General features: G+C 43.9%; 1 protein-coding gene across 7 annotated transcripts in view; it reads left to right on the plus strand.

Moving 5' to 3' along the window:
- The window catches only part of MLH1 (mutL homolog 1), a 69080-nt gene that overhangs the window by 48684 nt on the left and 7067 nt on the right, over positions 1–13329 (plus strand). For all 7 annotated transcript variants that reach the window (XM_054693080.1, XM_037526242.2, XM_037526236.2 and 4 more), the window contains exons 12-15: positions 4023–4396; positions 6381–6529; positions 10920–11028; positions 12841–12904. In XM_054693080.1, coding sequence (XP_054549055.1) covers positions 4023–4396; positions 6381–6529; positions 10920–11028; positions 12841–12904 — 696 coding nt within the window. The remainder of the gene's footprint in view (positions 1–4022; positions 4397–6380; positions 6530–10919; positions 11029–12840; positions 12905–13329) is intronic.

Genomic DNA, 13329 nt, shown 5'->3' on the forward strand with positions numbered 1-13329 from the left:
ACCTGCCCATGGGGCATAACTAGAAATTCTGCTAGTCTTGGAATGATATAATAGCAGCTTAAATGATGTTAGTAAATGATGTATAATGAAATGTGTCAAGTAGAGGTAGCATAGAGGGTTCCTACCTTCACAGAGGAACTCATATCTCCTGGAGACCACATCCCAGGAGAGAGAAAAACAGGGCCGTCTGGAGAGGATACAGGAGGGCCTTCTGTCCCGGGCTTGAGCAGTCAAGGAAGGGAGTGAGGGATATGGAGGCTGAAAGCCCACAGCTGAGAAAGAATTAGGGGGGCAAAAGGGGAGGAGGAATGAAAAGGAATGTTTCTGACAGGGAACATTGAGGATAAAAGCCTGGGGTACAAGAGAACTTTGAGGAGCTGAAAGTCCAGAGCGCCACCCTGGCTGTCATTGCGATCACCTGGGAAGCTTGTAGAAAATACCAGCGTCCTCCCCAAACCAGTCAAGCAGTGGGGGTGGAGCATGGGCATCAGTACTTTTAAAAGCTTCCCCAAGTGCTTTCACATGAGCCAGCATTAAGCCCTGCTCGCCTTAGTGTGGGCCTGTTGCAGGGAGGGACGCTGGTGAAAGTTGAGCTGCCGAAGAAAACCGTGGAGGGGTTTTCTTCAGCTTATTGGAATACAGCTTTGACTTGATGGGAGTTGACGGGACCTGATTTGCATTCTGTGAAGAATGTGGAAAATGGATTGGAAGAGAACGTGAGAAACTCACAGCAATTTGGGAGAAGTGATGAGGGGTCTGGACGAATATTTGGCAGTAAATCTAGAATCATCAGGACCTAGGAATGAGTTGGCTGGTAGCAAGTGAAAGGAGAGCATCCCTGGCCTAGCTGAAGTCTAAGGAAAGAAATTGCTCCAGATGCTGGAGTGAGTCTTTGACTCTGCTGAGAAAAGCAACTCTGAGTTCCCTCCTGTCTTATGCTGCATGAGTCAGGTTCAGTTAGATAGATTACATTTGGTTTTCTGATAGGACTCAGCAAAGTCCTGACCACTGTGTCTTCAGAAGGAAAGTGGGTTTCTGGGCCGGAGGGCTTGCCTCTGCTGGTGCAGTGGTACAAACCGTGGAGCACTTCCATGGGTGGTAGGGTCCAAACTCAGACCTATTCCTCCTCCTATGGGGTTATCACCTCCCTACCAAAAGTTCTGACTTTTTGGCCTTGGTGGCACCACTGCCTGCTCCCAGCTTGTGCCTTGCACTAGATGCCCTGCATCAGGGCAGCAAAAAGCCCTGGTTTGCAGTGAAGCCATTTGGCATGATAATCAGGGACCATGCAAAGCTTCTAGATTGTTCTGTCATTTGGACAAAGTATTTCATTTCTCTGAACTTTAAAATTACCAACTGCAAAGTAATTATGTTAAAATCTCCTCCCCAAAAACCTGCCTGTTGGGCCTCCCCGGTGGCGCAGCGGTTGAGCGCTGGGTTGCGAAGCTGCCGGCGACCTCTGCGGTGCCGGTTCGATCCCCGGCTGCTCCCCGGCCACTGGAGGAGGGTCCCACATGGCGCGCAGACCTCTCCTGCCGCCCGCTGCTCCCCTCAGCAGTGTACTTTGGTTCTTCTGCCTGCTCTGCTCCCTGCTCTGGCTCTGGTGAGTTCTCTCACCCTCCCGCGCTTCTGACTGTACCCAGTGCATGTATAAACAAAGAAACAAACAAATAAATAAATAAAAAAATAAAAAAATGCCTCTATTAAAAAAAAAAATATTAAAAAAAAAAAAAACCTGCCTGTTGATTTAGCATAGGCAAATAAGTAAATGCATTACAAGCATTCTAAATTGTATAGAAAGAAAGGTCATTTAGGGGCCTCCCTGGTGGCACAAGGGGTTGGGCACCACACTGTGAGGCAATCCGTGGCTTCTGCAGCACGAGTTTGATCCCCCCACCAGGGAGTTGACCCACATGGCGCGGCAGACCATGCTGTCTCGCCTGCTGCTCCCCTCAGCAGTGTATTTCAGTCAGTCTGCCTGTTCTGTTCCCCGCCTTGTCTCTGGTGAGTCCTCTCACCCCCCATGCCTCTGTGGCCTGTGCCCCAGCTCTTGTATGCATAAATAAATAAAACTTTAAAAAAAAAGGTCATTTAACTCTTTTATTGAATATTTTCAAACACACACAAAAGTAGTAATACAACAAATCTTCATGTACCTGTCATACAGCTTCAACAACCATCAACATTTTGTCATATTTATTTTCTCTGTCCTGCTCTTGTTTGGGGTAGGGAAAGGAACATTTTAGAGCACATTCCTCACATTTACTTTTTCCCTGGTAGTTCATTATTCATCTCACATTTTTCTTCTGACATAATCAGTGTTTTTTTACACCTAATAAAATTAATAATATCATTAACATCCAGTGCATTCAAATACCCCTTTTAGCCACAAAAGATATTTTCTAGTAGCTGTTTTTCAAATCTTTATCCAGTCAAGTTTCTGTCATTTATCTGCTGTCTGTCACTTTCTCTTCAGTCTCTGAAAGTCACCCTAGTTGCATTTGTTTTTGTGCCCATTGACTCATTCTAAAGGTTTCCTATAGGATAAGGTACATTTTGGATTGGCTGAATGAGTGCTGCTTCTTACTATCATTTAATTTCTTGTAATCCTCCATGTTTCCTATAAACTGGAAGTTAGATACAGAGACATGAGTCTATTCCGATTAAAAAAATTTTTTTTGCAACATAGATAATGCCATGCACTTCCCATCACCTTCCAGCAGGCGGCGTATCTTGTCTTAATATGTGATTCTGGAGATTAGATCCACCAGAGGGGTCAGCTGGTGATGAGCTGATTCCTTCATCATAAAGTTCCACATCGATATTTATCTTCATGGCTTCACCATTCACTGAGGACCATAACCCAAAATCTGTGATTTCCCTGGGATTGCAAGATTATGATTTTCTGCTTTTATTATTTTCTTTGTACTAATTAGCTCGTCAGTATTTCTGTGTAGAATAGCTTCCCTTTCCTCATTGGCTAGAGCTATCAGATTATTCTGAAATACAGTTCTGTCTAGAAAGTAAGGTTAAATGCTGAATTCTACTCCTTTTGCAGTTTGCAATGTGTTGTCCTAGCAATCTTCAGTGACATATAATGACTCCCCCCTCTCTGTCTCTTCCTAGTTCTCCTTCTCTTCTCTTTCTCCCTCCCCCTATCTCCCCCTCCGTATTTCTTTTGTTCTCTTTGTAGTATTTTGTCGTGTTAACAAACTGATAACACGTAATCATTTATAGTTATTTTCTTCTTTGATGCTCAAATTATTCCATCCTAGGCCAGTGAAAGCCCCTTCCAACTCTTATTCTTGTCTTTTTCACTCAGTTCCAATATTCTTTGATAGTTTCCTTTTTCTGGCAAGACAAGCTGTTGTAGGCTCACTCGGCGCTTTCCCAGCCCCAGCCCTGGATTTGGTTATTTCTCAAATAGCTCTGGTTTATTTTAGTGGACATGGTATTTAGAGACTATAATCTGGTATCGGGGGTCCTCATTGCTGCTGGTTGGTCACTGACATTCAGCCTCCAATACACAGAACTAGGAAATAAATGTATTTACAAACAGTAGAAGAGTGGTTGTCTGGAGCTGGGAGGTAGGGAGGAGTGTGTGGAATGGTGAGTTCGTATTTAATGGGAACAGTTTCCCTTTGTGAGGATGAAAAAGTTGAAAATATATATGTACTCACTACACACTTAAAAATGGGTAAGTAGTACATTTTTGGTTATATGTATTTTGCCATTAAAAAAAAAAGACCCTCTTATGGCAGAAAAAAAAGACAAAAATACCAAATCTTTACATTCATATTTCCATTTCAAATCAATTTTAAGATTACAGGAAATTTGCTAAATTCTTGAGTTTTATATTTGCATACTTCATGCTTTATACTTCAAATTTTGGCCAAAATTTCTTCTGTAATCATTCTGTAACGGTAATTATTCCTGCCTCTAGCTTCTTTCTTCCATACTGCTCCATTTGGGAACTTGGGTTTTTCTAGTTCATATTCTGAACCTTCCCATTTTTTTGACAGACTTTACTACCAGGTCTTGCTGGCCCCTCTGGGGAGGTGGTTAAATCCACAGCGCCTGTGAACCCTGCATCGACTTCTGGAAGTGGTGACAAGGTCTATGCTTATCAGATGGTCCGTACAGATTCCCGGGAGCAGAAGCTCGACGCCTTTCTGCAGCCTGTGAGCAAGGCCCCATCTAGTCAGCCCCAGAACATTGCCCCAGAAGACAGGGCAGATGCTCCCGGCAGAGCCATGCAGCAAGATGAGGAAATGCTTGAACTCCCAGCTCCTGCTGAAGTGGCTGCTAAGAATCAGGGCTCGGAGGGGGATGCCACAAAGGAAACTTCAGAAACGTCAGAGAAGAGTGGGTCTCCATCCAGTCTGGGCAACCCCAGGTATGGCCTTTGGGGAAAGGGCGGCTTGCCTCCTTTGTTCTTTAATAAAGCTGCCTTCTAACTTGGACTTTTCATGGACCAAATCCATCTTCTTTCCACCTAACTCATGTTCCCTTCACCATGGAAATGGGCAATGCTTGGTCTGTCTGCCTTTGACCTTGGCTTGAGAGTCAGCTATCACAGCGGCCTTTGAAGTACCTTAAACGTCCACAATGCCAAGCATTAGTTAAAAATCCATCAGAAGACTTATCCTTTTTTTTAGTAGTGAATTTTGATAAAGCCTCAACAGCATTGGTGGCTAGACAGGGAAACCGAAAATATCTAGAAGATTTTCTTTCAGCCTACTCAGAGCTACTTTCGTTCCTCTAAGAAGAAACACGCTTTCTCAGTTCAAAGTATAAAACTCCCTGAAGCATAGGAGCTAGTGGTGAAAGAGCTAGAGAGCGGGCAAGGATGCCACTAGTGATGACTATTGTTTGATTTGGTGTGCTCCCAGTGTGTGCTCCGCCGGTGTTTAAGACGTGTTTAAGACATCTCACTGAACTCTGCCAGGCGGCTGTGGGTTCTCAAGGTGCACAGGTGCTGAACCTGGAGCTCAGCAGGATGTCATTTGCCTAAGACTGCTCAGCCCTGCTGGCTGACCACTGAGTCCCTGGGGCCATCTGGCTATTAGAACTTGCGTGAGTTGCTTAACTTCACTTTGTTCATTTCTGAGTCAGCCTAGTGAGGTAACTTCTAGGGACTTCTTCCCAGAGAATAATGCAGGCTGCTGAAATTTACTGAACATGCACCCCATGCCAGATACTTTGATCTCAGTTAAAGCTCTTAAACAGCCCTGCAGGGGGAAGTACTACATTTCTGTTTATCGCTTGGGGAACTGATACCACAAACTATTCACCACGCAGCAGTCAAAGAAATCCTTTTTAGCCAGAAATCAGATTGTATCGCTCTTCTGATGACAACCTGTGGTTTCCCACCACACTTGAGGTAAAACCACCCTCGCTCTTCAGGCCACCGCTTTGCCACTCCAGGATGCTTGGCCACACCGGCCTGCGGCTGACCTACACTGAGTTTCTCACTGCCTTTGTCTTCCTGTGTCCTCAGCCTAGGAAGACTCGGGCTTCTTGTCACTCAGGTTGCAACTCAGATGTCACTTCTTACAGAGGCCTTCTTTGTTCTTTTAATCTAAAGATCTCTCTTCTCTCCATTCCCCATCATTCTGTTACGTGACCTTGTTTTCTTCATAGCATTTGTTGCTACTTAAATCATCCTTTTCTGTTGTTTGACTCCCACCGTAGAAAGTAAGTGTTGTGAGGACAGGTAGCCTGTCCTGTTGTTCATGGCTGTATGTAGCTGATATTATAGCAGTGTCTGATGGATGGATAGATGGAGGATGGAATGGGTGACTTGGCAAAGTCAGCTCACTTGTGGCTGGGCCCAACAGGACTCCAAAATCCTGTTGTCCTGTAATGGGCCCCCACTGGAGCCTGCAAGCCATCAGATGAGCAGTGTGCCAGGAAACAGACTGACCTTGCTGCCAGCCCTCTGCACACTGATCCCCCCACAGATGTGCAGAGGCAGCACAGTGAAGCTGCTCCCTTCTCCAAAATGCAATACATAAAATTTGGTTTTTTTTAAAGATGTATTTTTATTTATTTATGCATATAAGAACTGGGGTGCAGGCCAGAGGTTCGGGGGTGAGAGGATTCACCAGAGACAGAGTGGGGAGCAGAACAGGCAGATCTACTGAAATACACTGCTGAGGGGAGCAGCGGGCGAGATAGGAGAGGTCTGCTGTGCCATGTGGGTTGCTCCCTAGCTGGGGAGCACAATCACACTGGTGCTGCAGTGGCTGGTGATAGTTTGGTAGTGCTGAGACTTAACTACCAGGGAGGCCCCCATAATGCATAAAATTTGACTGAGTTAATAACAAGAAAAAAAGAAAAGAACAATAATGATCTGCCAGTTCCCATCTTCATTGCAGAAAGAGACAACGGGAAGGCTCTGATGTGGAAATGGTGGAAGATGAGTCCAGAAAGGAAATGACAGCGGCTTGTACCCCCCGGAGGAGGATCATTAACCTCACCAGTGTTTTGAGTCTCCAGGAAGAAATTAATCAGCGGGGACATGAGAGTACGTAAGTGCAGAGGTCTGCCTGGGACTCCCAGGGTCGGATCTGCTAGCGTGAAGTTTTTGGAAGTGCAGAGAGCATTTCTGTGAGGATGGCCACTGCAGTGAGCTGAGCAAAAACCCCTTCTTTTACTAACCCACAGCAGCAGCAGTAGCTGTTTAAAGACCATTTTCAACTGGGAAAGGAAAAAAGCCTGGTTTTAATTAGAATTAATTGGTCTTCTCATTAAACCATGGGAGTCAGAGTAAAGCAATCATTTACATAATCTTCAGTTTGTTTCTTAGTTCAAAGCAGTGTGATCTAATTCCAATCCTGTGGCCCGAGTGGGGTGTGCTGCTGCTGAGGGTGCACCAGGGTGGGCGGGCCCCGATCCTGCCATTACCACTTCTACTGTGCAGCCTCAGCCACGTGACTTAGCCTTTCTGGGCCTCAGTTTTTCTTTGTCTGTAAAAGGAGATTAATTTAACCCTTGAGGATTAGTATGCTGATCAGGGATAAAATGTAAGTAAGATACTGGTTACAGAGTAAAGAGTCAGATATTTTTATTTTTATTTTTTTTTTTATTTTATTTATTTTTTTTTTTAATAGAGGCATGTTTATTTATTTATTTGTTTGTTTGTTTGTTTGTTTGTTCTGTTTACACATGCACTGGGTACAGTCAGAAGCGCGGGAGGGTGAGAGAATTCACCAGAGCCAGAGCGGGGAGCAGAGCAGGCAGAAGGACCGAAGTACACTGCTGGGGGGAGCAGCGGGCGGCAGGAGAGGTCTGCGCGCCATGTGGGACCCTCCTCCGGTGGCCGGGGAGCAGCCGGGGATTGAACCGGCGCTGCAGAGGCTGAGGGCAGCTTCGCAACCCAGCGCTCAACTGCTGCGCCACCGGGGAGGCCCAAGAGTCAGATATTTTTAATTTCCTGAAGACAAAGTCATAAATCATTCTCATCGTCTTCAGAAACAGCTTTTCAGGATACCCAAGTGTAGAAGTTTCTCTTCTGTCTCTTTTCTGTGATTTAAGTACAAAACTAGCATGGGCCTTAGTAAGATATACTAAAAGAGTGAGTAAATGATTGAGAGGAGCAGCCTGGGAGGTGAAGCCCTAGAATCTTTATTTCAAGGGGATATCAAAGTCAATACTCAGTCTTACCCATCCCTCGTGGGCACGCTGTCAGTCAGTAAACAAGGTTATTTTGGGAAGGTCCAGGATCCACTCAGCGTTCCAAGGAAGCAGGCTCATCTCAGGGATTGGAAATGGCTGGACTTATTCATGCTAGTCCCATAGTTTATCTGTTAACAAGCGAGAGCAAGGCATGTCATGAGATCTTGCTGTCATTTGAATGTGACACTGCTTAAAATTTTATCTACAGCTTTATTTTCTTGGTTTTTGGTAAATAATACTGGTTCTGGAAGTATATACTCTTAATATGGTTTGCCACCAGATGAGGGTTTTTTGATCCATGAGGTCAGTGGAGCTCACACTTTTGTCCAGTGTCTCTCATCTACACAAAGTGTGCTATGCCAATCCCTAAGAAATGACCCCTGACCCCTATGTTAACAGGTACCAGGGTGTTGTGGGTTGTTTAGTGAATAACTGACTGCAACAAAAATAAGGTGCACTGTGATAGAGGAAGGCAGTCACTTCAGGGGACCCTGGGGTGAGATCTGCCTGGGGTGCTTCTTGAACATCTCAGCAACAGCCCCAGGCCCTGGCACCGTGCAGCGGCCAGGCAGGCATCCTCCCTGCAGAAGGCCCTCAGGAACCAGAGGGTGGGTCACCCATCCTTCAGGTTTGACTTTACTTATTGCTTCTCAGAAAAACATGCCGAGATATAAGGTTTTCATGAACTCAGTTATGTGGTTTGACTTTGAAGTACGGAAGGATTTTGTCCCATTTTGCTACTTGCAGAAGGAAATGCCCACAGCCTTCCAGTGCTGTGGGGATGTCTGTGGGAGGAGTAAAGTATAGGTCCCGGAAGCCCAGAGAAGAGACCATGAAGAGGTCCAAGGAGCGTCATGAAGCCAGTGAAGAAAAGGCCTGCCTGTCTTCTTAGTTAATGTTCTGCCTGCATGAAAGGCAGCTCTGAATGAGACCAGCAGACACCCCCTCCCTTCCCTGCCCCTGCTGGCAGGACTGTGCTTCAGTAGCTGTGGATGCGTCAGAGCATTCCATGAAAAATCTGGATGGAAAATCTCTGACCCTGTTTTAGTGGATTACACTGCTTTTTCTTTCCTCCAGTGCCTCATTATTCAAGATTATTTGATGGTCTCCAGCTTTTAAAATAATCATTTTCCACCTACGCAGAACATCCTGTAGAGACATTGAGTTTCCAGTGGGAACAGAGGAAAATGCTTATTCTAAAAATGAAGAAAATAAGCCTCTTTATATGGGGGCGGCAGGGGCCAGGGTGGGGGGAAGCAGAGAGTGTTGCCAAACTTACGTAACAGTGTGAGAATTCACTTATGCTGCCCAAGCTTAAAAAATAAGGTGCAGTAAAAACAAGATGTGCAGGCTTATTGCTGTCCCCAGATGTTCCTCCCAGTTGTGCTGTTTTCATGTCTTTCATTAAAAGAAAAAAAAGTTGTACATACACACCACACAAATATATATGCAGATGTATTGGTAAGTACAAAACCATGCATGTGAAATACACGTAGGGTCCACAGAAGGCAGGTGAACACCTGCTCAAGAAACAGACCTTGGCCGATTCCCTCTCCTTCCTGCCACCCTTAGGGGTAACTGCTCCCCTAAATTTTGTGATTATCGTTTCCTTCTTATTACAGCTTTACCACCCTATTTGTAGCCATAAAAAACTTGCTGCTTAGTTTTACATATTTTCAATTTTTTATAAATGGAAATCTACTCTATTTTTCTGCAATTTGTGTATTTATGTATTTAGAAAACATGCACGTGTGCTTTGTTAAAATGCACCCATCCTTCCTACACTCTGGTTTACTTTTTCTGTGTGCGACATCCCACTTTGCGACCACGCTGTTGAAGGTCTTGGGATTCTCATTCGGCCTCAACTCTCCTTCAGTCCCCACCCTCCTTTCCAGCCGAGAGGATTGAGATCTTGGAACGCTGGTTAAGAGACACTGCCATAACTAGGACAGTTACTGTTGGTTCCTAAAATGACACGTTTTCTAAAGGTATCATGTAGATGTGCTGTCCCTCCAAATGCCGTGCAGATCTTGCCTTTACTCCACCTTCTCTCCAGTGTTTGAGATTGTCAGACTCTACTTGTTTGGTATTTGTGAAATGATATCAGTGGTGGTTTTTATTTGCCTTCCCTGGTTACTCATTAAGTTCAGTTTCCTCTTCTATTAAGTGCCTGTTCAAGATTTCTGTTCATTTTTCTGGTTTTGGGGGTTTTGGGGTTTTTTTTTTTTTTGTCTTACTGATTTTAGGAATTTTCTACAATAAAACATCTTCAGCAAGTTTAGTGCTTAGTTCTAATGTAGGTACATTTTATGAGTTGTTCTTAAAAGATTGACCTTTTAATCCTATTTAGAAATATGTCCTTATTCTGGCATAATTAAAAATATGCTTTTATACTATCTCCCAAAATGCTTGTACTTAAATCTCTATCCACCTGGAATTCATCTTTAGTGCTTGGTATTTGATTAACAGTTTCCATGTGAGTACCTAATTGTGCCATAACACTATTGTCAGATTGTTTGAATTTAGTGAATATAATTTGCTCACAATTATATCCCCTAGACTTTTCATGATCTGCCTGAAAAACATCCTTTAGTGGGGCCTTGATGGCAAACCGACTTTTGCTCTTTCATCTTTATTTTCTTCTTTCTCCACACCTCAGATCCTGTGGGACTAAAGTTCATCTTTCCTAAGTTCCTCTGATGTCTTTTTTTTTTTTTTTAAAGATTTATTTTTTACTTATACAAGAGCTGGGGTACAGGCCAGAGGTATGGGAGGGTGAGAAGATACACCAGAGACAGAGTGGGGAGCAGAACAGGCAGACAGACCGAAAGCACTGTTGAGGGGAGCAGCGGGCACAACAGGAGAGGTCTGCTGCGCCATGTGGGAATCTCCCTGGCTGGCCATGAATTGAACCCACGCTGCAGAGCCTGCGGACAGCTTCACAGCGCTGTGCTCAACCCGCTGCACCACCAGGGAGGCCCTTCTCTGATATCTGGATAAAGTTGTCTTCAGACCCCTCATGACTTCACTGGGTTCCTGTTTTGTCATAGATTGTGACCTTTGGATATCCCTTAATCCCTTGTTTCATTTAAAAAGATTAAATATATTTTACTCCTCCTATATGTTTTTCTCAGAGGAAAGCATCTCTGCTTGTTTGTTATCCTTGGTTCTGGTACTTGGTGCTTTGGGCTGTGAAGATACTGGTGGATGTATCACTCACCTGTTTTCTGATTTTCCAGCTCTTCGGGAGATGTTGCATAACCATTCCTTTGTGGGCTGTGTAAATCCTCAGTGGGCCTTGGCACAGCATCAGACTAAGTTATACCTTCTCAACACCACCAAACTCAGGTAAATCAGTGAGAGCCACTAAGTCCAGAGTGTATGAGCATGAAAAGCTGGGGTAATTGGAAAGGGACCCAGACTTCGAAGTCAGACAAATTGTTTCAAGTCTAAGCTCGGCTGTTTACCATTTATGTGACCTTGGGTAAGCTACTTTCCTAAACTATCTCAGATTTCTCATCTATAAATTGGGTTGTTTGTAGTTGTTATGAACAGTAGAAATGACTTAAGAAACCTAATGTTTGGTGCTCGATAAATATTGACTGCTGTGAACCAGGTGTTAAGGGCTTAGTGCTTAGAATGCTAGCATCTGCTGTGTGCAAGAGTGTACTGTGGTGGAGGCAAGAGAAAAAAGACCCGACACCTCCCTTCCCTCCAGCTTGGAAATATGACAGGGCTTACTCCAGCCACTGAATGAGTCAGTGAGTTTGATGAGCACAGGAAGGGTGACGCCAGCACTGCCATTTGCTGAGTGCATAGCCATTGACATTTCTGTTGTTTGTATCTAGGGACTTTGTGGATGAGCTCCTATGAAGTCTAGAACCTATATTAAATGTCCTTGAATCAGTATACTGCTTCCTTGGGAGGGTGCTGCTAACTTGCATACTGGAGTCATTTTTCCCATAAGACCCTTTTCCCATGAGACCCTCTGCAGGAGGGCAGCCACTATCCATTGCTTGGAGTTGGCACACAAGATAAAAGCTTCTTTGACTCCTCTAACCCAGCACCTGCCCCAGCTCATAAGCTTGGCGTTGGCACTCTTAACCTCCTTGAAATTTCAGAACCCATTCCTGCTAGGCTTGGAGACCCTTTCGCTGCAGTTCTGTGCAAGGTTCTTTGTCTTTGCTCTGAGAGTCCTTGGGCTTGTTCTGTGATCCGTCCCTTATTAATCTGCTGGGAATTCTACTACCCTTGTTTTTTTTCTTTTCAACATATCTAAGTGCATGATTTCCAAGGCTCCAAAACACAGTTGTGTTCAGGTTCTTTCATTTCAAAGATAAAGATCCAGGCCAGCTCCCAGAATTTCAACTATTAATAAATGGTTTCCCAGTGAGAAGGTAAGAAATGTACTGAGCCAACTAGATTCAGAGTGCAATGTCTGGATGCAGCCGTCTTTCCCCGCTTTACTAACACCAACCTGGGACAAGTCAGGTAGTCACTGGGTACCGCAGTTTCCCCACAGCAGGTATAGCCAATGCTTTGTCTAACTTGATAATGAGTCTTCAGACAACATCTATATGGTGCAGATGGCTGTAAGAACTATAAAGTACCATTTATTTCAATAATCTGTTTTTGTAAATTGTTCGATAGATTGTATGCTTCAGAACTGCTTTTGGAATGTTGTCGACCAGTGCATCATCCTAACCATGTTGGTGTGTGCCTGATTATTTCTTCTGATTATTTAGAAAGTCTCCGTGCCCTCCTCATACATTCTGTATCATTTTTAATAGTGAATTATAAAAAGTAATTTCAAAGGATTCTTTATAAATGGGGGAAAAGGTAAACAAAACCCCCTAAATCTTACTACAGGTGTCAAAACCCTCGTACAGCACAGGAGGGGTGGGGACAGAGCATGGACCACAGCAAGCTAGACGAAGCCTTCATGCTAAACCAGCCACAGCCCAAGCTGGAGCACAGGGACTCAGCTCTGCCGAGGAAGGGGAGGTCTTGTTAGACTGTGAACCAGGTCCCTCCACCAGGCAGAAACATGGCTTTGTCCCATCCATGCTTCAGGGGTGATTTCTCCTGTTTTGTCCCTACTCTTTGACTCTCAAGCATGGATTCAGTTTTCCCTTAAAGTCACTTCATTTTTATTTTCAGTGAAGAGCTGTTCTACCAGATACTCATTTATGATTTTGCAAATTTTGGTGTTCTGAAGTTATCGGTAAGTTTATTTTCTGCTTCTCATTTCTGAAACTTCAATGACTGGACTTTTTTGAAAATAACAGCTCTATTCTAACATCTTATTTGTAGTTTATTAAATTACTCTAAATATGCTTAGGGTAGTTTCTGTCCTGCATGATTTACATATGGAGGTGTCTTCAATTACAATAGCTTTACACAAAGCGTTAAGTTATTTGGTAGCTAACTTCAATAAGTATCTGTTAGTACTATTATTACCATAGAAGTTAATATATTTCTACTTAATAAAATTTGCAAAGGAAAAAAAATTTGAAAAGAAAATAAACATTCTTTCAAGTCTCATGACCCAAAAACAATCCAAGCTCACAATTTTAGTACACTTTTAGTACCTTGTCATTGCTGAATTTAAAATGAGTTGAAGTTTTACTACTTATCTATGTCACTTGC

Source organism: Talpa occidentalis, unplaced genomic scaffold (genome assembly GCF_014898055.3).
Source record: "Talpa occidentalis isolate TD23 unplaced genomic scaffold, MPIMG_talOcc4v2.1 talOcc4.10, whole genome shotgun sequence".
Classification (NCBI taxonomy): Eukaryota; Metazoa; Chordata; class Mammalia; order Eulipotyphla; family Talpidae; genus Talpa; species Talpa occidentalis.